Here is a 13,814-nt window from a genome sequence, read left to right on the forward strand (position 1 = left end):
AGAAGTAGTTTGTGAACAACAGTGTTAGAATTTCAGTTTAATGATCATTAGATGATGATTTTGATACCCTGAAAATACTGCATCTTAAAGTATTGAAACAAACAAAAACACAAACACAAAAAAAAGTAAACCAGCTTCAAAATACCACTCTGTTCAATTTATATAATGTCAAACCAAGAAAAAATAAATCTGCAACTTTTCTGAAGCATTATCACAAAGTTGTTGAAAATATAAAACACTTTTTTTTTGCTAAACATGAACTCTTACAATCATCACTGATACTACTTTACAACCCCACACCAATCATAACAGATTATACCTCAGGTGAGTCTTATTTGAGGGTCTGCTTCTGTCATAGTTTTCTCTATAAAAGCCATAGCAGTTAAAACTCTTAGTCTGGAGCCTCTATGATTGTTTTCATATTTTCAAATCCAGACAAAAGACAGAAACATCACCGTGTTAGTCCATCTGTTAATAATCTGTGACTCAGCCTCCTGGCTATTTGTTCAGGCCAAAGCTGCTTGGCTTTCAAAAAAAAATAATAATAATAACGACTTTTTGTAGCATGTTAGTTGAAGTGAAGTTGTACAACAGTAGGGGACTGCTGGATAGAAAATTTTTATTTCACAAGAGTCAGTACTGTATACATGATTGGGGTTTTTTTGAAGGCAGATCATTTTGCTTTTCTATTAGTAAATCAATCAACAGACTTCACTTGCACTTTTCATTCAGGATGCACAATATCCAACTAAATATTAGATTTTAGCCAATGTCTGGATGGTGTGGTGATATTTTCTAAATCATGCTCACTGATACTCTGTCAGTACAGAGACACCTATGTATACTTTTCTCCACCTGATTGTGGAGACCATCATGTCTCCTGTAGTAGAATCAACATATTATTATCAAATCCTCCCTTCTCCTCTTGCTTTGCAAAACTGTGGGCTTGTTTCAAATCATATACAGGATTAAGACTAACTTTACTATGTAACTATAAAATGAAATTGTTAGATGAACCATGCTTTGTGTACTGCAAAATTGAAATTGGAAACAACAGGCTATTTTATACTCTTGGGCTACAGGCTTGGGTGTACATGCCAGCCGGTATGCTTGTGACGAAGACTAAAACTAAGGATATATTTTCCCTAATTATATTTTATTTTAGCTAATTTTGTTAGCACACAAGTTTTACTGCATTTTCATCTTTTTTTCTTAAATAAAGTCTTGTATTAATCTTAGTTTCAGTTGACTTAAATGATTTTTCATTTTAGTTTTGTCAAAAATAATACATTTAGTATGTTGTCAATAAAATAGTGCTGTCAGTTGATAAGAATAATTAATCTAATAAGTTAAAAGGTTTTGTAATAGCAATGAATCACATATGTTGAAAGACTGCGTTACTGGTAGAATTACTAATAACAGTTACAAAACAATCAGAAAAGACATGAGAGTTAACTATTGAACCTAAAGAAATAAATGAAACTTTTACTTCAGTTTATTCAAGTCTTTGCACATCTGAAATAACACATGAAAATACTGAAATGGATAACTTTTTTGATAACCTGCGGTGCCCCAGAGTAAACTTAACACATCGTAGAGAGACTGAAATCCCATTACAGGAAAAAGAAATCATTAAAGCAATAATGGCAATGCAAAGCGGCAAGACACCCAGCCCAGACGGCTACCCTGACGAGTTTTTAAAAAAAATTCTCTAACAAGCTTTCAAAAATTTTACTGGACATGTTTAATGATTCAATGTCACGTGGGTCACTTCCCCAAACACTGACTGAGGCATCCACTATTCTCTTACTTAAGCCAGGTAAAGATAGCTCAGATTGTGCCTCATATCGACCCATTTCTCTCTTAAATAATGATGTTAAGATTTTGGCAAACGCCCTTGCCTTGCGATTAGAAACTTCAATGGATGATGTGATTTCTGTAGACCAAACCGGCTTTATTACAAGATGACACTCATTTACTAATATTCATTGGCTCTTAATTATAATTTATTCTCCCACATTCAGTGGGTCTCCAGAAGTAGTTATCTCACTGGACGCAGAGAAAGCCTTTGATAGAGTTGAATGGGAGTTTTTATTTACCTTTTTAAAGAAATTTGGTTATGGTCCTGATTTTATTTCATGGATAAAACTTTCATATACCTCACCAAAAGCCTCCGTAGTCACAAATAACAAGCGGGCTTGTTTCTTCCAGCTGTCGAGGGGGACCTACCAGGGATGCCCAATCAGTCCATTGTTATTTGCTTTGGCCATAGAGCCCTTATCCATTGCACTCAGGTCATCAATATCAATCAGTGGAATTCACAGAGGAGTAGAGCATCGTCTATCCCTATATGCAGATGATTTGTTACTTTATGTAACTGATCCTATCAAAAGTGTACCCTATATTATTGACTTGTTGAAGAGATTTGGCACTTTCTCTCGCTATAAGATAAATTTTAGCAAAAGTGTATGCTTCCCCGTTAATTCAAAGAAGATCTAAAACACTTAATCTATCCCTGGCAGTTAAAGTCCCTGGCAGGAAAAGTTAACAGTATTAAAATGAACGTGTTTTCTCTACGTGTTTCAGTGTATCCCTTTGTATCTTCCCAAATCCTTCTTCAAATCGGTTGATAAAGTTTTCATCTCATTTATATGGAACGGTAAAAACCCTAGACTAAGGTTAGAATTATTGCAGAGACCAAAAATACAGGCTGGTTTGGCCTTACCAAATCTTTGTCATTATTACTGGGCTGCAAATGTCCAAAAGATTTTGCATTGGCTTCATACCCCAGACATCACCCAGCACTGGTCACCTCTAATCTTCCCCTCTCAATCTCACAATTTACAAACAACCCAACTGTCTTCAACACCCTTTGTATATGGTTTCAATTTAGGAAACATTTAAGGTTCAATCAATTTCTTAAAATAAGTCATATTTGTAATAACCACCTCTTTCCCCCTGCTGCATTAGATTCTGTATTTTCAATGTGGCAAAGACTTGGTATCTCTAAATTTAAAGACATGTATATTAATGGTGTATTTGTTAGCTTTGAGGATCTCTCACGCAAATTTCACATTCCCCAATCCAATCTGTTCCATTATTTCCAAATTCGACATTTCTTTCAGCACCAGGACCCAAACTTTCCAAACATACCGTCAGCCCCAGGTTTAGACGACATACTACAGCTTTCTGTTTACTCAAAATCTCTGATTTCCAAAATATGCTCTTGTTTTGCTTCCCTCAAAAATGTGTCCCTAGAAAAAATTAAGGTGGACTGGGAGAGGGAACTAGGGGAGGTCATGGAAGAAGATATTTGGAGTTGTGCTCTACAAAGAGTAAATGACAGTACTTCCTGTGCTAAATTGAACATCCTATAATTCAAAGTTCTCCGCCGGGCTCATTTCTCCAAAGAAAAACCTCCTAAAATTTATCCCCAACATCTGTGACAGATGTAAAAAAGCCCCTGCCAGTTTGACCCACATGGCCTCCGTTTTTAAGGATCACTTAAAGTGTAAACAGATTTTGAACTTTCGTGCTTTTTCAAGCTTTGAATTGCAGCTTTTTACCATCAACAGATCCTCTATTGTTTTAATTGCTGTGATTTATCGTCCACCAAAGTATAATGAGAATTTTATCTCTGAATTTGCAGACTTTCTAACTTCCTTCTGTCTGCAGTATGAGAAGATTTTAATTGTTGGTGATTTTAATATTACATTTGTTGTGAGGACAAGCCATTAGTCAAAGACTTTTTAAACATTATTGAGTCTTTTAATCTGACACAATTTGTGTCTGGTCCAACACATCAGCGTGGACATACTTTGGACCTAGTACTTGGTTTTGGATTGTCTGTTTCAGTGAATGAAACCTGTGTGTTGCCATTTTTAGATCATTCTCTGATTGTATTCAATATTTTAATTCCCAGTTTATCTGCTTTGGGTACAGAGACAAAAAAACAACAAGGTCATCTCGATATATCAGCCCCAGTGCCTTACATGATTTTGATTTAAAACTGCCTGATGTGGTTGATCCAGTCTTTATGCAGGCTTCCTCAGTGGGTTGTCTCACTGAAAACTTTAACAGTGTACTTCAGGGTCTACTGGATTCAGCAGCCCCAGTAAAGACTCGAAAGCGTCCAAATAAGAGCCATACTCCCTGGTTAAATGAAGATTTATTGACCTTGAGAAAGAGTTGCAGGAAACTTGAACGTCAGTGGCGTCATTCCAGGCTTGAGGTTTTTTATCAGGCATGGAAGGACAGTCTGACAACTTATCAGTCTAGGGTGTCAGCTGCAAAGGCTGCATATTATTCAAGATTAATTATGGACAACAAGCACAATGCTAGACTGTTATTTGACACAGTATCCAAGCTCACCCAACACCACCAAGCTAGTAGCAGCACTGATCTGTCTGCACATGACTTTTTATTGTATTTTAATGACAAGGTAGAGGATATCAGAAATAAAATTCCACAGTCGTTAAATGACAAAGCAGAGGGATTAATTACTTTTCCCATCTATGGTGGAGTAGGCTTCTTTGAATTTGAGCCTATTTCTTTAGACAGTCTCACCAAGGTTGTCATGGCGGCTCGGTGTACGACTTGCTCTCTTGATCCTCTGCCAGCTCTGCCATCCTCTGGGTTATTAAGGAGCTCTGGTCCACATTAGGCTCTTATGTATTGTATATTTTGAATGTATCACTTTCCACTGGAGTTTTCCCAGTCTGTTTTAAATCTGCCATTGTTAAACCCTTGTTGAAGAAGCCTAGTCTGGACGCTGACTCCCTAACTAATTATAGGCCCGTCTCAACTTGTCCTTTTTGTCAAAAGTGTTTGAGAAAGTGGTCTCGAATCAGCTTTTGAAGTATTTGTCATGTAATAATCTTTTTGAGCCTCTTCAGTCAGCTTTTAGGGTGAATCACTCCACAGAAACAGCGCTGAAAAAAGTGGTGAATGATTTGTTACTAAATGTTGACTCGGAGGCGTCATCTGTTCTGTTGTTGCTGGATTTAAGTTCTGCTTTTGATACAGTGGATCACTGTATTTTACTGGACAGACTTGAAAATTATTTTGGCATCTCAGGCCAGGTGCTCCAGTGGCTGAGGTCGTACCTGTCAGAGAGATCTCAATGTGTTTTCTTTAACAATGTGTCCTCTGAGTCCTGTGCTGTTAGGCATGGGGTACCACAGGGGTCTGTACTGGGTCCACTGTTGTTTTCTCTTTATCTGACACCCTTGGGTCAAATTCTGCATTCTTTTGGGATCTCTTTTCATTGTTATGCAGATGATTTACAGTTATACATGCCGTTGGTCCTTTATAGTGGATCTGACACTAATAAACTTCAGGCCTGTCTTTCATCTGTTAGTGGCTTTCAACAAATTTCCTGCTTCTGAACTCTGCAAAGACAGAAATGATGGTTATTGGGCCAGCAAAACTCAATCCTCTGTTTGATAATTTTGCTTTGTCTTTAGGTGGCTGTGTTATTCATTGTAAAGACAGAGTTAAAAATCTAGGTGTGGTCTTTGATCAAACTCTTTCATTCAAGTTCCATGTTAAAGAGGTGACCAGAGTGGCCTTTTTCTACCTCAGAAATATTGCCAAGATTAGACCAGTTCTATCGATCCAGAATGCTGAGGTCCTAATTCATGCTTTTGTTTCGTCACGTTTAGATTATTGTAATGTCCTTCTGTCAGGTTTGCCAAAGAAGAGCCTTCATGGTCTGCAGATGGTACAGAATGCAGCAGCTCGTGTTCTGACCAGAGCGAGTAGATATGAGCATATCACGCCAGTGCTGGCCTCTCTTCACTGGCTACCTATTCATGTTAGAGCAGACTTTAAGGTGCTGCTGCTAACATATAAAATTGTAAATGGCATTGCCCCTTCTTACCTATCAAATTTGGTAAACCCATATGTCCCTACTCGTGGATTGCGTTCTCAGGGTACTGGGCTTCTTAGCGTCCCAAAGGTCCGAAAAAAAAACAGTTGGGGAACGGGCTTTTTCTTTCCGTGCACCGACATTATGGAACAGTCTACCTGTTGAAATCAGGCAGGCATCTTCCATCGATGTATTTAAAGCAAAGCTGAAGACCCACTTGTTTACTGTTACATATGAGTCTTAAATTGTTTGTTTTACTGATGCCCATTTGTATTGTCTCAGTATGTTTGTATATGTGGATTCTCTGATGTTTTTATTGTCAAGTTGATTATATCTCTATGTACAGCACTTTGCCTGAAAGTGCTTTATAAATAAATTTATTATTATTATTATTATTATTATTATTATTATTATTATTATTATTATGTTCTGGTCATGCCCTGCCTTGGTAACTTTTTGGACGGGGATCTTTAAGATGCTATCAGGGGAACTGACCTCCAACCTAATGCAGATGCAGCTTTATTTGGTATCACAGACAAACAACATTCTGCTTTGAGGAAAAGACACAAAAACATTATTGCCTTTACAACATTGCTTGCACAGAGAAGAATATTATTACACTGGAAATCAACAAACCCACCCAAACTATCCACATGGCCAAGTGACTCGATGAATTTCATTCAGTTAGAAAAGATAAAATATTCATTTAGAGGGAATAAGAATACATTTCACTCAATATGGGACCCAATTTTAACATATGTAGGTGGACTGGGTGTCTTGCCTGACAGTATTTAGTTGGCTTCTCCTTATAGGGTTATCTGCCCTCCACAAATTCCAGTCCATCTCGGCATCTCATCTTTATTTATATTCTTCCTTTTCTTTAATTTCAGTACCATTTCCTACATATTTAGTGCATTATTTTTTGCCCTTACTTGTATTTTCTTGTGTTAGTCTGTTTCTAAATTTAGACTATGGTTTGGCCTGTTTTCCCTCACATCCCACCCAATTTGCTAAAACTACCTTTGTATGCCTTCTGTGTTATGACTTGTTCTTTTAATATTTATTTATTTGGCACACTTTACACTTCAAACTTACATGTATTTACATATGTCAAAACTAGGTACAGCGTATCCTCACCTGAAAATGTTTTTTTTTTTTTTTTTAATTTTATGGTAAACCTTAAATATGGAGCTATGTGTGCTTGTTCTGTTGTGGGGGGGTGGGGGTGGGGGGTTCTCTATTGTTCAATTTAAAGAGAAAAAAATGGAAATGTGTATTGTGAGCATATTGGCATGCTGTGCTTGTATATTTCCTAATAAAAATGATTCTATATATATATATATATATATGTATATATATAAAAATTATAAAGACCAGATTACGAGCAGTTTGGAGCCATGAAAATTTACAACAAAAATGTTGTCAAACCTCACAGCAAGGAGGTGTCTGGTTAGAATCAGACAGACAGAGCTTTTTAGGGAGTTTGCATGCTCTCTCTGTGCCTGGGCTCTCTCCAGATTCTCCAGTTTCCTCCAGCAGTCCAAAAATGTGCTTGTTAGGTTCATTGATGACTCTACATTGACTGCTGGTGAAAGTCTAAACATGGCTGCCTGTTGGACTCTAAATTTCAGTTCTGTGATTGGGTGGTGACTAGACCATGTTGTACCCTGCCTTTTAATCAGTGACAGCTGGGACTACCCTTAGCTCCCCTGTGACCTCAAAAGGGATAATAAGTAAGTAGATAATGGAAACATGGATGGATCTCCAGCCTAACTATAGAGGTAAAACCAAAATAAATCCATCTTAGGTAACCAAAATGCAAACTTAATGTGTGAGTAAAGTCTGAAACTCACATTGTTTGGAGTCCGGAGTCACCTTCTCCATGAGAGCGATGAAGTTGAGCAGGAACTCAGTGTTGTTATTGGACAGTTCCAGGTCATTACAGTACTCCCTAAAACAAATGGAAAAGACATTTCATCTTAGATGGAATATATAAACCTCAAACATATTTATGCAACATTTTCACTCTGCCCCGTTTGACCTTTAAAAGGGCGACAAAACACAAAATAAGGATGCATGAATATATGTTTTTAGATTTGTGCAGCATGCAGATCTAGAGGCATAAATTCCACTATGCTGTGCTTACAACTCAGGCTGCAGCTTTAGCCTCCAAGAGCTTGTTCACAACAAAGCGCATGAAAACAGATTTAGGTCTGTTTTTTTTATAAATAATGAAGCTATATTTTCACTGTACAACTTCTGCTTGATACTTTGTTTAGCATTGCACAATCACACCAATAACCCCTTAATGTTTTGATAACACAGTGCCATAAAAGCAGCATGCAAAGGAGGTAGTCAATGCAAAAAGAAGGAAGGAAGGGCAAATGCAAAAAAAGGTTTCGATAAGTTATGATGAATTCTATATTTTCTGAAATTGATGGGTATAAATTCCCATACCACTCATCCACTTTCACAAGGTGCAACTCAACATCATAAAAAAAATTAAAGAAAAGCAGATGTGTGGAGAAAATGTGTGAAGCAAAAACAAGAGAACAATTAAACTTTTTTAAGCACTAAAAGAGACGGAGACAAGACAACAAACTGAATGAGCATCAACGACAGCGAGCATTCACACACAGGGCTACCTGGGAGCAATGAATACATGTCCTTCAGACTCAAAACTGTTTGGCAGCAGTGATTCAAAATCTGCAACAGAAAGGGGAAGATTATCCAGGAAGAGCAGTGGGCAGAGCAGTGGGGGATTGTGGGCAAACAGCAGCTGTTCTTCAGAGGTGTGGGGACGCAGGAGGGAGTTTACCATAGCAACACTGAGGTATCATGGAAACACTAGCGTTAGCCAATATGTTGCCTAAAAATAGAACCTGACTCTTAATGGACGACTGCTTTAATTTCACAAGCACTCACACCTTCTGATTTTTTTTTGTTTTTGTCATTAAGTGTTTTCTGATTGATTCTGTTTCAGTCTGACATGTTTGGGACGTCTGAGAACTGACTTACAAGACGTGACGTGTCAGGAAGGAAGTTCTCAGACGGATTAAAAACTATGAGTGCTGTTAGATCAGGCAGGCATCAACATGGCCAACTATTGCAGGGGAGGTGGGTGGGGGTCCTGATGGAAGTGGTCACCCCTCAGACTGGCAGGAGAGACGGCTCAGTGAGACACATAATGAGTGGAAATGCATTGCATTGTGAAGGGCACGTTGAAAGGGCAACTTCATTTTATCTATCACAGACAAAGACACAAAATATGAACCAGCGTTAAAGCCTCAGCAGGTGAGTCTGCGATGAATCCAGCACCTTACTTTCTCTTTTACCTGCTCACTGCATACAGGAGAAGAATGAAATGTTTGGATTTAACACCTAAAATCGAGTGCCCAGGTAGTTTTCCGCCCACAATGCCATGCACATCCAGGGTCAGGTTTACTTAGGGAGTGTTGAGCTGTGCCCCTGGCCGTCTGAGGGGTGAGGAGGGGTGGGGAGACAAGCTGATGGAGACAGGGAGTACAAAGGGACAACACAGGAGTCTGGCGCTGCAGCACCCTGACAGCGTGGGAGGACCTGGGTAGGCAGGTAACAGCTCAGCCCAGAAGGGTTAGTCTGCAAGCTGCAACGTTTCTGGTTATATATGAGACACTACTGGAGCTAACGGTTAATTAAGTGTTTATTTCAGTCAGAAGATCAGTCACAGCTATTATTAAATATATTGACAACATAAGATCCCTAATTACTCGGCTAAAAAGAAACAGAAGTTATTACATGATATGCCTGGCCTGAGATTTTTGTAGCAGTTTTTGTTGCAAACTATTTCAGGTTAAAGCTTTTGATTTCTTACATTAAATATCTTGTGACAAACAAACTTGTAGTTTATGTTGCATTTGGCACCCCCCATAGAGAAAAGCAGTACTTTTTGTCTTGTTGCTGATCTTGTCCTGTAAATGTTGTGTTTTCTGACTGAAACATCTCATTCTGCTTTCTTTTAACAAACCTATCACTCAGTGGAAGTATTGGATCTTAAAAATGTTAACTGTGGCATCATCTAGGGGTAAGAGTTGCTAACAAGCAATAGCTATAAACTCTCTTTGCCGCACATCAGCTTCATGCTCTGTAATAAAACTACACTATACAGACAAAAGTATTTGGCCATACCTGTGGATTACTGATTTCAGGTGTTTCAATCAGACTGGTTGCATCAAACACCTAGTTATGCAGTCACTCCTTCTAAAATATTTGTGATACAAAATGGGTCGTTCTTAAGCGCTCAGTGACTTCAAGCTGTGATGGATGCCAACCTTGCAATAAGACGGCTCTGCTGAGTCCATAGCTGAACTGTTCTGAACTTCCACTGGCATTAATGTAAGCACAAAAACTGTGCAGCAGGAGTTTCATGGAATGGGTTTCCATGGCTGAGCAGCTGCATGAAAGCCTCACATCACCAAGTCCAATGCCTAGCGTCAGATGGAGTGGTTTACAGCACACCAACACTGGACTGTGAAGCAGTGGAAAATGTGTCCTATGGAGTCACAAATCACGCCTCTCTGTTTGGCAGTCAGCTCAGAGTGTCTGGGTTTGGCGGATGCCGAGAGAGAGTTGCCTGACTGCGTTGTGCCAGCTGTGAAGTTTGGTGGAGGTGGGATAATGGTATAGGGTGTTTTTCAGGGTTTGGGCTAGGCCCCTTACCTCGGTGAAGGGCAATCTTAATGCTTCAGCATACAAGACATTTTGGACAATGTTATGCTTCCAACTTTGTGGCATCAGTTTGGGGAAGGCCCTTTTCTATTCCAACATGACTGTGCCCCAGTGCACAAAGAAAGGACTATAAAGACATGGTTTACTTAACCAGCCTGCACAGAGCCCTGACCTAAAACCCAACAAGCACCTTTGGGATGAAGTGGGATGGAGATTGCTAGCTAGGCCTTTGTCCAACATCAGCGCCTGACCTCAGAAACGCTCTACAGAATGAATGGGCACAAATTACCACAGAAACACTTGAACATCTTGTGGGAAGCCTTCCAAGAAGAGTGGAGGCTGTTATAGCTGCAAAAAGGGGGGCAACTTCATATTAGAGTACAAGTATTTGAATATGTCATTACAGTCCCAGCTGATGAGATCATCAGGCAGACAAATACTTTTGTCCATGTAGTGTATGTAAAACTGCATCCTCCCTATCAAATAAAACAATCTGTCCCACCTTATCCTGCAAACACTTTTAAAGGCTGCCATAAAAAAATACACAAATTATCAGACATCTTATTGATGGCTTTATTTTGTAGGTCACAAAGAGTATTTATTTCAGCCTGTTTTATCAACAGCTATTAACTCCTCATAAGCTTTAAAGACACTTCTACAAAACAGCATTTTGCTGAATGTTGTGGCCAGTTTGATCTAAAGGGATCTTACTTTTGCATTAAACAAGGTAGTTTAAAAATCTTATTAAATGACTAGTTAAGACATTTATAAACTGAAGACATTTTAAGAAAAGACAGAAAGAGAGACAGAGTAAAAAGAGGGAGGAAGAAACAGAAATGAAAGTTGAGAAGATAGATAAATATGGAGAGAGAAAATTAGTGAAACAGAAAAAAGGGAAAGAAGAAAAGGAGGCAGACATAACCCATTTGGATCCGTCAACAGAAGGGAAAGGATTAGAAAAAGAGGAGACAAAAGACAAGTTTTAACAAAGAACATGGATATTTTGTCTTCTTTGTGCGCAGTAGGTGTTTATTTTTTGTTTTTGGAGCAGCAGGTTATGTGGGGGAGGAGAGGGTGAGGCTGGGGGTGGGGAACCAGAGGAAGAGCCTTTGTGAGAGATGTGGGATCTGAGCTGCAGCAAGAGGGTTAAGAGGAGAGGGAGGAGGAGGGACAAAAGGAGGAAGAGGAGAAGAGGAAAAAGGGAGAGGAAGTCCTGAAAGCAAGACTGGCAGGGAACAGAGGCAAGCAGGCTGGGACAGGTGAGGGGGGTGGAAGAGGGTTAGGAGTGGGAGGGGGCAGCAGGAACAGGTTTAGGACAATAGGGGAAGGAAGGGTAGGAGGCAGCGGTAAGGGAGTAGGAAGTAAAGGAAGGGAACGTGGACCAATATGGAGTATACTTGCCCTTGATGTATGACCCTGTGTGGATCCATCAGAGAAGGAGTGAGCAAGAAAAGAAACAGGGGGTCGGGTGGGAAGGAGGGGATCACAGACAATATTTTATTCAAGTTACTGTTTGAATAAAAATATTGTTTTCTTGAAAGAATAAACAAAACAATTTAATTCAAACAAGACAAGAAATAAAAAAGAAATAAAGAGCAAACATCCTTTTGCAAGAGCAAACAAGGAAACGGAAAGAAGAAATCCAAGAAAGGAAAACAACTAACTTAAAAATGAACAAAAAAGAAATCATAGAGGAAAAGAGAAGGAGAAACAGGGTCTGGACAAAAAAAGGAATGAGAGAGACAACAAGTGTCCCCATTCAGACCCACAAAAAACCCAAACTCCCACATTTGAAAAGGCCTCATCCTGGGCCGTGTGGGAGTTTAAACACTGAATGATTCCAAAGCCAAGAAACATCTTACATAATCAGACAGGTACGAAATGAAAATAGAAATAAAGAAGACACACAGAAGGAAACTTCTCAAACCATAGAACTCATCATAAGGAGTGAAAAGCATGCATGTTTTCACAGATTTTCCAGAACATCAAATACTTTGAACACAGATGCTTCAGAATCATTTCTTTGGTGGAGAAGAGGCGAGAGCATTTGGCAAAAAAAATAATAGCACAGAAGTCGGCATTATTTTCACCTGAGTCACACAGTAAAACCACAGCTTTCACCTTTCTGTCAGTTCATTTTTTTTTTCTTCAGCCAGTGTGAAGAAAAAACATCACCAGTTTTTACAGCACAGCATGGAGACAGGAAGGAACAGGGGGGCAGTAGAGGAGGAGTCAGGGGACTCGGGTAAGATCCTGCCTATCAGAAAGCGTAGAAATGGGGGAGGAGAGGAGGGCGGGGACTGGAGACTGTGCTTGGACGCTCCCTATGATGATGTTGGAGGACCCAGGACTGAATATAAGATCATAAAGTCATTTAGAGAGAGACAGAGAGAGGAAGAGTAAAGAGTGGAAAGAGGAGAAGGAGAGACAGAGCCTGAAGAATGTTGGGTAATCCCAGGTACTTACACTGCACCTGGAGGATCTGGTCACTCAGGTTGGCCTTGATGTGGTTCTCACTATATGTGGGCAGTACCAACCCTAGACTGAGGTGATGAGGCAGAAAATCATGAGCATGTTATAAAGCCACAAACAGTTTGAATAGACACACCATGAAACTGCAGCTTTGACAGACAACACTGCAACAGTGTTAATTTTGGCAGCTATTTTTAATTTTAATTTTAGTCTTTAAATGAAATGCATTTTAGTTTTAGTCCTGTTTTATATTTCTACTCTTTTTAGTTTTAGTCTAGTTTTAGTCAACAAAAGCACAAAACATTTCAGTCTAGTTTTAGTCCATAGAAAGTCCTCACATTTTAGTCTGAACTTTTAGTCCAAGCATTTACTGCATTTTCTTGCCTAAATTTGGTACCAAATCATGGTTGTGTGTTCTCTGCGCTCTGCTAAACCTGGGGTCCCTGCTCCCTACAGCTGAGAGTTAGAAGAGCTACAGATGTGTTTCACACACCCATCTGGGAAAGCTTCAATAGGAAACGTTTGAGAAAAGACAGAGGATTTGAAAAGAACTCAGAGTGTGACAGGATTAACGTTCTGTCTGTCACATCTCTAAGGGCCAATCAGAGCAACAAAACACATGATGTAGCAGCTATTGAGCTGCGCGTGCACAGCTACCGAGGAATATCGCGAAACATGGTGACTATAAACATGTAAGTACTCGACTTTTGTCATTTTTGAAAAGAAAAAAACTCACTGCTGTCCGTTGTTCTTCTTTTAACGAAGA

The 13,814-nt window shown here is 39.3% G+C and overlaps 1 protein-coding gene across 4 annotated transcripts in view; it reads right to left on the minus strand.

Moving 5' to 3' along the window:
* Positions 1–13,814, minus strand: part of cacna2d2a (calcium channel, voltage-dependent, alpha 2/delta subunit 2a) — a 255,562-nt gene that overhangs the window by 11,990 nt on the left and 229,758 nt on the right. For 3 of the 4 annotated variants that reach the window (XM_041783642.1, XM_041783641.1, XM_041783639.1), the window contains 4 exons: positions 13,043–13,119; positions 11,978–11,992; positions 8,515–8,575; positions 7,723–7,820 (listed from right to left, as the gene is read on the minus strand). In XM_041783642.1, the coding sequence (XP_041639576.1) occupies positions 7,723–7,820; positions 8,515–8,575; positions 11,978–11,992; positions 13,043–13,119 (251 nt within the window). The remainder of the gene's footprint in view (positions 1–7,722; positions 7,821–8,514; positions 8,576–11,977; positions 11,993–13,042; positions 13,120–13,814) is intronic. The other variant, XM_041783640.1, reaches the window with a different exon arrangement.

The sequence above is a fragment of the Cheilinus undulatus genome, linkage group 3 (genome assembly GCF_018320785.1).
Source record: "Cheilinus undulatus linkage group 3, ASM1832078v1, whole genome shotgun sequence".
In the NCBI taxonomy this organism is placed as follows: domain Eukaryota; kingdom Metazoa; phylum Chordata; class Actinopteri; order Labriformes; family Labridae; genus Cheilinus; species Cheilinus undulatus.